At 34.2% G+C, this 15063-nt stretch overlaps 1 protein-coding gene across 7 annotated transcripts in view; it reads left to right on the top strand.

The window, feature by feature from the left end:
- The window catches only part of LOC128249094 (uncharacterized), a 38974-nt gene that overhangs the window by 14093 nt on the left and 9818 nt on the right, over window positions 1-15063 (top strand). For 3 of the 7 annotated variants that reach the window (XM_089360177.1, XM_089360175.1, XM_089360174.1), the window contains 6 exons: window positions 2466-2528; window positions 3709-3771; window positions 5087-5149; window positions 8495-8557; window positions 11496-11612; window positions 14751-14822. In XM_089360177.1, the coding sequence (XP_089216303.1) occupies window positions 2466-2528; window positions 3709-3771; window positions 5087-5149; window positions 8495-8557; window positions 11496-11612; window positions 14751-14822 (441 nt within the window). The remainder of the gene's footprint in view (window positions 1-2465; window positions 2529-3708; window positions 3772-5086; window positions 5150-8494; window positions 8558-11495; window positions 11613-14750; window positions 14823-15063) is intronic. The other 4 variants (XM_089360179.1, XM_089360180.1, XM_089360176.1 and 1 more) reach the window with 3 other exon arrangements.

Here is a 15063-nt window from a genome sequence, read left to right as displayed (position 1 = left end):
TTTTACAAAGAAGTACAAAAAAGTACAAAATGAAGAAAATAATATATAAAACAATAATATAAAAAAAAATAATATACCCATACCTTATATTGTCTTTTAGCTTTTGTAGTTCAATAATAGTTCATGTATAAATTGGTAGGAAAAATAAAGATGCATGAGAGTTGAGAGTTTTGTTAGGTTTAAAAAAAGGGTTAAAAGTTTGTGTTAAGCAAGAAATGTGGTGTCAAAACAGGAAGTGTGTGTAAGGGTCTCTCCCCTTACACACACTTCCTGTTTTGACACCACATTTCTTGCTTAACACAAACTTTTAACCCTTTTTTTAAACCTAACAAAACTCTCAACTCTCATGCATCCTTATTTTTCCTACCAATTTATACATGAACTACTATTGAACTACAAAAGCTAAAAGACAATATAAGGTATGGGTATATTATTTTTTTATATATTATTGTTTTATATATTATTTTCTTCGTTTTGTACCTTTTTGTACTTCTTTGTAAAAAAACATTTTCATTCTCCTTCTTGATAATTTGCTTCATCGCAATGAAAACCGGTTAGAAAAAATCTTTATTAAATTATACTTCCAGTTCAGCATTCTGGCTTTTTTCATTTTCCTATATATATATATATATATATATATATATATATATATATATATATATATATATATATATATATATATATAAATATATATGTATATGTATATATATGTATGTATATATATATACTTATATATACATGTTTATATATGTATATACACTTCTATGCGTGTATATATATACATATACATATATATATATATATATATATATATATATATATATATATATATATATATATATAGAGAGAGAGAGAGAGAGAGAGAGACATATATATTTATTTGTATATATATATATATGTATATGTATATGTAGGTATATATATGTGTATATATATACATACATATATATATATATATATATATATATATATATAAGCAGGGAGAGAGAGAAAGAGAAAACGAGCGAGGGAGAGAGATAGATAGCGATAGAAAGATCGATAGATAGATAGATAGATAGATAGATAGATAGAGATGGAGAGAGAGAGAGAGAGAGAGAGAGAGAGAGAGAGAGAGAGAACGAGAGAGGGAGTAAAAAAATTCGCACCGCCGTGTATTGATTTTCGCGTGGAGATTTAGTTAGCCAAAGACATTTCTCCCTAATACCAATTCGTCATTTTTTCATCTTTAGACCATATATGTGGAAGTTAAGCAATCTTCTTAACTACACAGACGCTTATGTATGATATTGTTTGTCTTTATATATATATATACACACGCACTCGCACATAATCAGACAGACATATACATATTGTATGTGTGTGTATATATATATATATATATATATATATATATATATATATATATATATATATATATATATATATATGTACAAATGTTATTCTGAAGCTGGAAAGCAAATGAAAGAATGATTACAGAAGTAATACACAAAACAAGATTTCCGATTTAAAGTTAAATGTATTATAAACTTGTTCTGAATGGCAGTTAGATATTGACAGAAAGCTAATTCAACCAATTATGTAGATTTAGGAATAGTCAGGAAATATAAGGCAGTGAGCTGCCAGAATCGTTAGCACTCTGCGCAAAACACTGAGCGCTATTTCGTCCGTCTTTATGCTCCGAGTTTCTATTTAGCCGAGGACGAAGTTGTTTTTCCTTCTTAGGAACTGAATAAATTAAGCACCAGTTGTGCGCCGGGATCTGTGTAATAGGCTTAACCATATTTCCGAAATTGCTCTACTCGTGTCAAAATTTGAAGCCATTATTCTAAAGAGGATGATGGCGAGAGTACAGAATCGTTAGTGCACGGGACAAAAAGCTTAGCTCCATTTCGTCTGTCTTTATGTTCTGAGTTCCAATACTGCCGAAATCAACTTACACATTCTTCATTTCGGAGTCGATAAATTCGGACCAGTGATGTACTGGGGTAGACGTAATTCACATCCTCCTCTGAAACCGTTGGTCTTGTATCACAATTTGGAACGGTTATTACAAAAGTTTATCTCTGTTGATGACCTACCGCAACTGCTGCATTAGATAAGAGGGGTATTGACTTGATAGAAACAAATATCTGATTACGGAATTTCTAAATGTCACACAAATTTAACGCTAGAAAAACGAATGGTGTCCTAATAACACAAAATATGCGAGAAAATACGTTTTTCGAAAAACTATATCTTCAGTAAATTAGAGTACTAAAGTGAGCTAAGTCGTGTTATTTCTTAGAGAATATCCAATGCTACATCAGCCGCAGCGTGCTACTAGTGTTATTCGACTATTTGTGAAGGAATAACTATACAATTTAGTTCATGTTCTTTAGCGATTGTACGTATTGTTTCACTTGTATCTGGAACTTCAGTTATGTATGAACCACCTGAAAACAAAATGGTATTTTCTTTCTCATCAGGATTCAAAGACTATGAAGAATGTTAAGACGCAAACGGAACGTCCTAAATCTGACGTCTTGAAGGTTGGTCGTTTTTTCATTTCTCTCCTTCCATTTCCTATATTATTCTTTCAATTTATTATATTGCGATAATTATCTGGAGTGAACTAACAAAATCTATAAACGCCAAACACAGAAGTTGTACTTTGTTTCTGTTTGAAGTTCTTTCAAATTCTAGGTCAGATATATGAATGCTACACTTCTCACACACACACACACACACACACACATATATATATATATATGTGTGTGTGTGTGTGTGTGTGTGTGTGTGTGTGTGTGTGTGTGTGTATGTGTGTATAGACACAAATATATATTTATATGTACACATATATTTATATATATATATATATATATATATATATATATATATATATATATCATAAATATACAGGGATTAGCATTGAGTTGCTTCTCCAACATACTGAAAATTTAGAAATAGCAGTCAAAGAACTACTGATTCTAAACTACAAATTTTTCTCTAAACGGATGGCGATATTTATGGCACACATAGAACAAAAAAATCCGGAGGGAAAAGCATAAACAAAACAAGTCTTTAGTTAATCGGATACGATCGTTTCATGGTTAAGAGAATGAAAATTTCTCTATTCCAAATCTTCAGTCCGATATTCTGATAAATTTGAAAGTGTCTCTAAAAAAATTCACGGTAATTTTTGGCCATGCGACACCAAAAATCAACGATAAGAAAGGCACTTACGAATTCATCGGCTAGTGAGTTCAGGCATCCCACCTCAAAGAAATCTATTTTTTGTTCTATGTGTGCCATAAATATCGCCATCCGTTTAGAGAAAAATTTGTAGTTTAGAATCAGTAGTTCTTTGACTGCTATTTCTAAATTTTCAGTATGTTGGAGAAGCAACTCAATGCTAATCCCTGTATATTTATGATGATAAATGGTTTTACCGATAAAGGTTTTTTCATACTGAACTACTTGGCAAAATTGTTAATTATTAATTCTATTATTAATTGACGATTCCCTGCCCTTATTCTTGTATATATATATATATATATATATATATATATATACACGCACACGCACATAATCACACAGACATACATATGTACATATATATACAATTTAGTTCATGTTCTTTAGCGATTGTACGTACTGTTTCACTTGTATCAGTAATTTCAGTTATGTATGATCCACTTGAAAACAAAATGGTATTTTCTTTCTCATCAGAATTCAAAGACGAAAGAGAATGTTAAGACGCCAACAGAACGTCCTAAATCTGACGTCTTGAAGGTTGGTCGTTTTTTCATTTCTCTCCTTCAATTTCGTATATTATTCTTTCAATGTATTATATTACCATAATTGTCTGGAGTGAACTAACAAAATCTATAAACGCCAAACACAGAAGTTGTACTTTGTTTCTGTTTGAAATTCTCAAATTCTGGCTCAAATATATGAATGCTACACTTCTCATATATATATATAAGCAATGTTAAATGTCTGAACGAGGTATAAACAGTAACTGCACGAAAACGTGAAGTATATTTGCCACTTAAATGTGGCTAGACCCTAAGGGTGAATGCTACTGTTGCTTTTAGCCCCAGGAGATGATCTCATGGGGCGAAAAGCAACAATACCATTCACCCCTAGGTTCTAGCCACATTTAAGTGGCAAATATACTTCACGTATACACACACACACACACACACACACACACACACACACACACACACACACACACACACACACATATATATATATATATATATATTTATATATATGTACAAATGTTATTTTGAAGCTGGAAAGCCATTGAAAGAATAATTACTGAAGTAATACATAAAACAAGATTCCGATTTAAAGTTAAATGTATTATAAACTTGTTGTGAATGGCCTAAATTAAGTACCAGTTGTACACTGAGCTCGATATAATCGACTTAATCACTGTCCCGAAATTGCTCAAAATTTGAAGCCATTATTCTAAAGGTAATGGTGGCGAAATTACAGAATCGTCATTGCACCGGACAAAAAGCTTAGCCCTATTTCGTCTGTCTTTACGTTCTGAGTTCAGATTCTGCCCAGGTCATCTTACACATTCATCATGTCGGGGTCGATAAATTCGGACCGGTGATGTAATCCACATCCTCCTCTGAAAACCGCTGATCTTGTATCACAATTTGAAACCGTTATTACAAAAGTTTATCTCTGTTGGTGAACTACCGCAACTGCTGCATTAGATAAGAGGGGCATTTATTTACTTGATAGAAATAAAATTCTGATTAAAGAATTTCTAAATGACCCACAAATGTAACGCTAGAAAAACGAATGGTGTCCTAATAACACAAAATATGCGAGTAAATACGTTTTTTGAAAGAGTATATCTCCAGTAAATTAGAGTACTGAAGTGAGGTAAGTCGTGTTTATTTCTTAGGGAATATTCAATGCCACATCCGAAGCAGCGTGCTACCAGTGTTAGTCGATTATTTGTGATAGAGTAACTATACAATTTAGTACTTATTCATTAGTGATTGTACATATTGTTTCACTTGTATCGATAACCTCAGCTATGATCCACCTGAAAACAAAAAGCTAGTTTCTTTCTCACCAGGTTTCAGTGACTACGCAGAATGTTAACAAGTCAACAGAACGTCCTAAATCTGACGTCTTGAAGGTTGGTGGTTTTTTCCATTTCTCTCCTTCAATTTCGTATATATTATTCTTTTAATGTATCATAATTTTGAGAGATTATGAATTGATGGCCGCACCCGTCAGTTTCGACGCATGAGTACTTGAAGGAGAGAACTTAAAGTTAAAGAGAGTAGTAGAAAGAAAGAAGAAAGAAAGACAGAAAGAAAGAAAGACAGAAAGAAAGACAGAAAGAAAGAAATAAGGAAAGAATGAAAAGACTAAGAAACTGCATGTATGTGCGACGGATGAGTAATTGTAATTTCAGTCAAGATATGAATTTGAGTATGAAGTCTCAATGGTAATATTGATGACTTGTTTTTGCTTCGTATTAAGTAAGTATGTCTGTTGATTGCGGGATATAGTTCTTTTGTTTGTTTTTTTCTTCAACTCAAATTGTTTGGATGCATTGTGACACATTGTATGCTATGCAGATCGATCAATGACTTACCCAAGATGTAAAGTTAAGCTGTAGAGATTTTAGTGATTGCATCAACTTATCCTTATAACTAAAGAGAGGTCTTCCTTTGCTGCGATATCTCTCCACTTATTGACCATGCAGGAGAAGTTTCAGAATGCGATCATTTTTCGTTCGAACAATGTCCTACCCATCTGTACTGAATTCTCATGAGCATGATTTGGATATTGGAGACATCCTATTCTCCTAAAATTTTTGACGTTGGATGTTTTATGTTACCTTTTTAAGTTGCATATGTTGCGCTAACAGCACGTGGATGATTTCAAGTTTCTTTATATGTCTGTAGTAGGCAGTCCATGCTTCTGTCCCATACAAAGTGTGCTGAAAATACAAGATTTGTATGCACATATTTTCGTTTTCAGACTGATATCGTGTTCATCCCACAAACGACGGTTAAGTCTCCCAAAAGCACTTGTAGCCTTAGCTATACTAACATTGACTTCGTCCTCAAGAGTACTCTTAAAGTTTACAGTACTTCCAAGATATTTAAATCATCTGGCCAATTTGAGTGACTTGTTTATCATATCGTTGGAGTCTTGAGTATGTCCTGTTCCAGGCCTTGGATGGAATGAAATTTCAGTCTTTTTGATGCTGATAATCAGTTCAAATGCACGAGCTGTTGTAGCAAACTTGTCGACCGTTTCCAGAATTCCCTCAAATGTGTGAGAAATCAAGCACAATCAGCAGTAAACAGAAAGCTATGCAAGATCTCTTTCTTGGTCTTTTTCTTTAATAGACCTCCTTCTGTACGATACTACAATTTTATACCTTCATGGTAATCCCTGAAAGCATGCCGGAGCGTCGTTGAAAAGAATATGGAAAAAGTAAAGGGTCTAAAACACATCCCTGTTTGATTCCAGTGGCAACAGAAAATGCTTCTGAACATTGACTACTACATATCACTGTTACCATCATTCCGTTATTGGGATACTATTGCCCATATTATTTAATGAGGAAGTCCAGCTTTTGACAATAATTTTCCAGAGCGCCTCACGATTCACTGTATCAAAGGCCTTCGTCAAGTCGAGAAAAACCATGTGCAAGTCAGTAATTTGTTCATGAACTTTCTCTTGAACTTGCCGGAATGCAAAAATCATGTTGACTGTGCCTCTCCCAGCCCGAAATCCAAATTGGGATTCAGGATGATATAGAAATACACTCGAATTGTTTAATACTCCTTCGATATTCTCTCTCACATTAAGAAGCTGAAGACCATATGATGGAGACCTTACTGGCTAACGATTGTATTTGTGTATGACAGAATGTTTAGCGGATGTATTTCGTCGAGGAATTAAGATTTAGTTAAGTCCCACTATACATTCAATCCCAAAAGACATTCTGCTTGATGAAATTTCTACCATACGACGAAATTTGAAATTTCATTAATAAATTGCAATTCATATTAGTGTAAAATGTTAATAAAGACTATATTGCGATAATTGCATGTAGCGAGTTTACAAAATCTATAAACGTTCAAACACAGAAGTTGTACTTTGTTTCTGTTTGAAGCTCTTTCAAATTCTAGGTCAAATATATGAATGCCACACTTCTCATTAATATAAATATATACTGGTTCGTTCACTAACACCTGTTTCTTTTGATTGCTTTAATGGTTATTTATCTTCTGTATTGCCATCCATCATTTAAGGGAAATTATGAGATTGATATCGTTTATTTTCATGGTTTGTTATGTTTATCATATTTTCATAATATTTATTGCCTACAAAATGTTGCTATATATATATATAGCACCCCACCCCGTATATATATATATATATATATATATATATATATATATATATATATATATATATATATATATATATATGTATGTATGTATGTATGTATGTATGTATATTTACCGCTGATATTCATATTTAGCATTTGAATCGGAGGTAAATAGTTAAAGAAATGCCAATTTTTTCCTCAACAGGATTCAGAGTCTATGGAGAATGTGAAGAAGTTAACAGAACGTTCTAAATCTGATCTTTTGAATATAAGTTTCTTTTAATTTCACTCCTTTAATTTCGTATATCATTGTTTTAATGAATCATAATTTTTAGTGAATACAAATTATATAGAAATATACACGTTTTCTGATACGCCTTTGATATTCTCTCATATTAATAAGCTGTTAGTAGCCATCTCATTGGATGGAAATGATACTTTAGAACAAATGTAGTCTAGTAGAGCTAAGGAAACTCCTGCAATTATTTGGCTCCTTCGCTCACATCCGTTTGTTTTGTTGTTTTAAGAAGAATTACTAATGATTATCTATTTCTCTCGTTGTGAGATTTAAAAATAGGAATTTTCCAAGATTATTTATCTATTTTCTCTTTTGCCATCATTTGAGGTTATTAGAAGATTGTTAATTTATATGGTTTGTCGTGTTTATCATATTTTCATTGCCTAAAAAATGTTGCTATATGTCTATATAGTCCTGTGTCAGTTAGAAGTACGAAAGTGAAAAACTGCGAACTCTAGAATCATATCCTGTGCTCATTCCTATGTGCTCATTCCTATGTTCAAAATTTATAATCTGCCATAGAATAGTGAGATGTTTAACGATAAAATGAGCGGCAACAGATCCCAAGAAATTCATTTTTTTGTGAGTTCACTTTCCCCAGTAAATTAGAATATTGAAGTGAGTTAAGTCGTGTTTACTTAGCGAATATTCTCGACCTTTATCCAATGCCACGTCCGTAGCAGCATGCTACCAGTGTTAATCGACTATTTGTTAAAGAGTAACTATAATCTAATTCATATTCTTTAGCGATTGTACGTACTGTTCCGCTTGTCAATAACCTCAGTTATGATCCATCTCAAAACAAAAGCCGATTTCTTTCTCACCAGGATTCAAAGACTAAGGAGAATGTTAAGAAGCCAAAAGATCATCCTAAATCTGACATTTTAAAGGTTGGTCGTTTTTCAGTTTCTCTTCCTTAATTTTGTATATCATTCTTTCAATGAAACATAATCTTGTGTGATTACAAATTATATGGAAATAAACTTTTTTAATGCTTCTTTTATACTCTCTCTCACATTAAGGAGCTTCTAGTAATCATTTCATGAAAACATAACTCTTTCTAGAAACTGGTTCCATTACTGTTTGCGTTGATTGTTGTAACAAGAATTACTTATGAGCATATATATATATATATATATATATATATATATATATATATATATATATATATATGCTTACAGGGTGCGGACGATGTTTGAGGACATGCATTTTGTAATTATTTTGACTAATTTTTATAGAACATCTATTTCAGAAAATAACAATGACAGACCCTCTGTTTACTAATGAAATGAAAGGATTGCTGTGATTGTGGCTTTGAAGGCTAAACATGGTGATTTAGATATTTCTCGTTTTCTGAAAATTGCAAGATCTTTTGTCCAAAAGATTTGGTGTGAGTTAGATAAAGAAGCGTATGACCTGTATTAAAACGTAAAAACATTCCAAACGCGCTGATTCTATCAGGACACCTGAATTTATTCAGGAAGTTAAGTAAAACATTGAAGACAATCCAGGAAAATTAATGAGGTCGATTGCAAAAAATTTTGTGCATCAGAAAAAAAAAACAATCAGAAATGTCTTGCATGAAGACATCTTTCGTGATGAGGAAAGGTCAATTCATGTCAGTAAAAACAAAAGAAAACCGTTTAATCAGATCCAAAAGACTTTTGAATAAACTTAAAAATCCATCAGAAGATGGTTTGATTTAGTTTTTCTCAGATGAGAAAAACTTTGACGAGGACCAGTAAACTAACAGAAGAAATGACAGATGGCTATGTGCAGACCTTTCTAAGGTTCCAAGAGTAATGCACACAAAATTTCCTGAAAGTGTCATAGTTTTGGGTGTTGCTAGCAATGAAGAACATGCGGTGCCTCCTCACTTTTCCCACAAGGTCCTAAGGTGAATGCTGCTGCGTATATTGAGGTTCTGAATAACGTTGTTAAGCCTTGGGTCAACAGTGTGTTCAATGGAAGGCTTGGTCTCAGGTCTACCACAGGGTTGATTTTCAAGAGTAAAATCACCAATCCCGAAACTTCACAAACCATCATCGTACAGTGCTCTAATTCGCCACATCTTCACCAAACACCACATTGATGTTTCAAGCTGTCTGGGATGCATTGGTTCCACGATAGAATTCATGATCTATCCATCGGTTCACAAAAAAATATTTGCAAGTGAAAGCCTAAAATATAATCAGACACCATGAATTGTATTTCGAAAAGGAATGATGTAATTCTTCAATGTTGTAAAACAAAGAATTGTCAGGATAAAACATTAGAGTTAACGACTGTCAAACTTGGTGCATAAGAAAATCGGACATTCCATTCTTAATGACCTGATACATGTTTGTGTGAGTGTGTGTGTGTGTGTGTGTGTGTGTGTGTGTGTGTGCGTGTGTGTGTTTGTGTGTGCGTGTGTGTTTGTGTGTGAGTGTGTGTGTGTCTGTGTGAATGCGTGTATGGGTGTATGTAATCACACACAAACACATATATGGGTATAAATTTCACAACGGCAAGATTTCTCTATAGATCCTAAAATGTAACACACACACACACACACACACACACACACACACACACACACATACATACACACACACACACACACACACACATCACATCACATCACATCACATACATGTGTGTGGTTCGCGTGTGTGTGAATGTATGTTTGGATGTATTTAATCACAAACAAAAACATGTATTGGTATAAATTCGCAACGGCAAGGTGTCTCTATAGATCTCAAAATGTGACATTTTGGGAAAATGTCTACTCTCGTAACTTTGGCTAATTAAAACCTTCACAGTTCACGGGGATATGTCGTATACATACATACGCAATACATACACACACATGTATATGTGTATCTGTTCATACACACACACACACACACACACACACACACACACACACACACACACACACACACACACACACACACACACACATATATATATATATATATATGTATGTATGTATGTATATATATATATATATATATATATATATATATATAATTATGTGTATTTCTTCTATCTTAATGAATAAAAATTCTTCTGATAGAATAAATGGGTTAATAGAAACCAATGTAGCAAAGAACACAAAATAACTGTGGTTAGCTCCTGTTTTTAAGGCAGGAACTCCTTGAAATTTTGGGTATTTGAGTATATCTAAGAATTTAAGGATTGGAGAAAACGCATGTTATAATTGCATACTTTATTCCTACATATGTTTCAAAGGATTACAACCTGTGTGATCCATAGGGATCTTATATATATATATATATATATATATATATATATATATATATATATATATATATATATATATATATATATATATATATATATATATATATATGTACATATATATACATATATATGTGTCTCTGTGTGTGTATGTGTATATGTATATATATGTAGGTATGTATGCATGTATTTATTTTTGTTCTAGAAGTGGTTTGCTGATTTTATATATTAAGGATTTGGATAAAAACTACTTATTTAGAGTTTTTGTCCGTTTCAAGGATTCAGCATGAGTGATTTCCTTTAGAAAATTCATACCTGATATATATATATATATATATATATATATATATCAAAACAAGCAGAAACTCAAGATTTTAAATACAACTCTGGACTTTTTTCAACACACACACACACACACACACACACACACACACACACACACACACACACACACACACGTTTGTGAAAGTGTAACTACGTAATTTATTTCTTATTCTTTTGCATATTTGGAGCATTATTGCAATGGACAATAGCATCAGTTATGATTCATCTGAAAACATAAGTCTTTTTGCTTCTCAACAGGATCTCAAACCTATTAAGGCTGTTAAGAAACCTGTTAAGAAGCCCGTTAAGGAGCCCGTTGAGGAGCCCGTTGAGGAGCCCGTTGAGGAGCCTGTTGAGGACTCTGAACATTGGAGGGTAAGTCGTTTATTAATTTACTTTGGCTGCCCAAGACATTCAATGTGAAATTGATGCACGGAGGTGCAACAACACGTACACGCACACATACTCACTCACACACACACACACACACACACACGCACGCACACTCACACACACACGCACACACACACATGCCTTTCATATTTTACTTGTTTCAGTCTTCGGACTGTGGCAATGCTGGAGCAACGCCTTGAAGAACTTTTAGTCAAATAAATCGCCCCCACTATTTATTTTCTGCTTTTTAGTTTGGCATTTATTCCATCAGTTCCTTTTGATGGACCATTAAGTCATGTGGACATAAACACACCAGCACCAGTTATCAAGCGGTGCTGGGAACAAACGCAGATACAAAGAAAAACACACATATCGCGCGCGCGCATACGCAGACACACACATGCACAAACACACACATACACATATAGTAGAATGTTCGGAAAGTAATTGCATTTTTAGACCTCTATGAAATATGAATCAGAGCCAAGGTCGAATGGGCGGGACCTGTCTAGAATAGTGTGGTGTATGCGGGAGATTAGAAGTAAGACACCTACCTTCTCTTCGTCGACGCAGACCTCTCCAGTGGTAACGCACCCTTCCACGTGGCCCGACCCGAACGCCAGAAATAGCAGTTGCTGTCCCTCGCCTTGTCGAAGCGCTCAGACGTCCAGCGCTCAAACGTCCAGCGCTCTCGGCTACCCCGATCGAAAATGCCCAATCGTCCCCTGCCTTCGCGCGCGTCACCTACGTGCCCTTCCTCTTCCGGTCAGCTCCCCAGCTGCTGACGTTTTCCCACACGCCACCCTAATCTTAAAGATCACATCCCCCCTTGCTCCACGTCGAAGTCCACCATCCAACCGGGAGGGAGCCTCGCGCGTCGAGATCTTCTCAAGCTAGGCACCTCGTTCTCCTCTTCTCCACAATCGTTATCCGACGAAGCGACAATCCTATGAAAGTCCAAAACGTGTCGCAGCATTCCATCCACGGAGACGTTGTTTCTGGAATTGACCGCAGTCACCGTTCCTCTGCTCCATTAAGACGTACAGCGCGCCTTCGGTGGCTTATCCCAGATTTCCTCCCCTATTTTCACGCAGGCGGGTTCCTTCTCTTCCTCGTGGCACTCCGACGCTTTACTGGGGTGCATCCATTCGTATTTAAATACCGTATGTATGTATGTACGTACGTACGTACGTATGTGTGTATGTATATATATATATATATATATATATATATATATATATATATATGTGTGTGTGTGTGTGTGTATACATATAGGTATGTATATATATATATGTGTGTATATATGTGCATGTATATATGTATATATATCCATGTATATGTATGTATATACATTATATATATATTTGTATATAAGCATGGATATAATTATGTACGAATGTATATAAATATGTGTGTGCATGTGAATATGGGTCTGTATGTGTTTAGTGTGTGCATGCAATCATGCATTCCAAATCTAAGGTAAAGCCAGATCAGCCATGTTTAGTCATGGACGGAAGGCAAGTGTTATAGAGAGGGACTGCAAAACAGTGAAACTTGTGCGTAAAAACCATCTAACTGCTACAGTAAAAGTGACAGCAGAGCTAAACCATCAATTTGAGAATCTTGTATCAAACGAAGCCATTCATAACGAGTTTCATAAATCCGGATATCATGGAATGACTGAATTTACGAAACCGCAATTGATCAGCAGAAGAATGATGTCAAGAATATCAGAATTGGTCAGTAGCTCAATTGAACAATGGCATCTCTCTTGAATCAACATTCACCATTTTCCCACTTTACGTCTGTCAGAACCCTAATGAAACATTCAACCAACCTTAATTATTTGGCCCTAACCATGACACATTGAGGGGGTTCTGTAATGATTTAGGGAGACGTTTCACGAGATTCTTTTGGCCCTTTAATTGTACTACATGGCAGAGTAAACGCCAAAATTTATCTGAATATGCTGGCTGTTCATGTCTATTATACTGTTCCCCGACCTTAGCCCAATCTTCCAAGAGGATACTGCACCGATTCACATGACTTATCATATTCAAGACTGGTACGAAGAGCACAGAAGTGTCGCGGATCTCTTGTGCTGTCTCTTTTAATCACTGGTTCTCAAACTTACCGAACTTTTATGGCACACATTGGAACAGAATGTGAGTAGACGCTTCCCTCTGCTATCGTTGCTAAAAGAACTAAAGTAGATTTTACATGAAGAATGTGTCAAAATTCTCCTAACGATAGTTCAGAACTTGTATGACTCAATTCCTCAGAGTATTAAAATTTGATTTCAACTATATTCCTTACAGTATTCTCTTTCTCTCTCTATCTCTTACTCTCTCCCTTTTGCTATTTCTCTCTCACTCACTCTCTTTCTCTCTCTTCAAGATCTCGCTTGTTGTGCTTGATATTATGGAAATATTGACAGTGAAATTTCGATAGTATTCTTTCAAATAATGTTATGCTTATGCCATCCACATCGCTATACATTCATTTATTTGTACTCTCAGGATTATGTAATCTAAGGGCTTCATAATACAGTGTATGTATGTATGTATATATGTATGTATGAGTCTGTATGTATGCATGTGTGTATGTATGTATTTATCCGAAGCACCATGTTTGTATTATTAAAGTATCTGAGCTCAAGTTCTGCTAAGGTTGACTATGGTTTTTTTAACCATTCAGTGTTGACAAAATAAATTCCAGTTGATTACTAGTATCGATGTAATCGACTTACCTACAAGCCCTAAATTTAATCTTCCTGTGTCAAAATTTGAAACCATTATTAGAGTATCGGTATTTGTTGGTTTGATTTATTATTCTCTTGTATATATAATGTTTTAAATAAAGCTCTTAGTTTCTGAGACTATTTCTCCAGAAAAATAACATTACTGAAGTGAACAAAAGCGTGGTTAAACCTTAGAGAATATTCTTGACTTCAGCCAACGCCATATACGCAACAGTGTACAACCAATGTTAGGCAAATGTATGTGAAAAAGCAACAGTAGAATTTAACTCGTATTCTGTTGCATTTTTGTTTAGTATTCCGCTTGTATACAGCTAAGTTATGATCCACCTGAATAAAATATCCCATTTCTTTCTCTACAGCTTTCCAAGAATTTATCTGAGGCTCTTAACGCATCAAAAAATTTAATTAAACAAATGTCAATAGCTTCGGACGTAAGTCGATTTTGCGTCTCTTTCCTTTAAATTCATATAACAGTCTTTTAAATAATCACAATTTTGAGTGATTAGATATTATACAGAGATATACTTCGTATACTGCCTACAAAAGTTTGCTATATAGATCTATTAATAATGCAGACGTTTACATTGAATATTTTAACTGTATTTACAGATATCGTTAATGACAGTGTTTGAGTAATTGGTTGAATTTAATTATGTATCAATATTTTAAAAT

The sequence above is a fragment of the Octopus bimaculoides genome, chromosome 11 (assembly GCF_046866305.1).
Source record: "Octopus bimaculoides isolate indiv1 chromosome 11, ASM4686630v1, whole genome shotgun sequence".
Lineage (NCBI taxonomy): Eukaryota > Metazoa > Mollusca > Cephalopoda > Octopoda > Octopodidae > Octopus > Octopus bimaculoides.
Note: the sequence above shows the minus strand (reverse complement) of the source record. Positions and strands in the feature narration are given on the sequence as shown.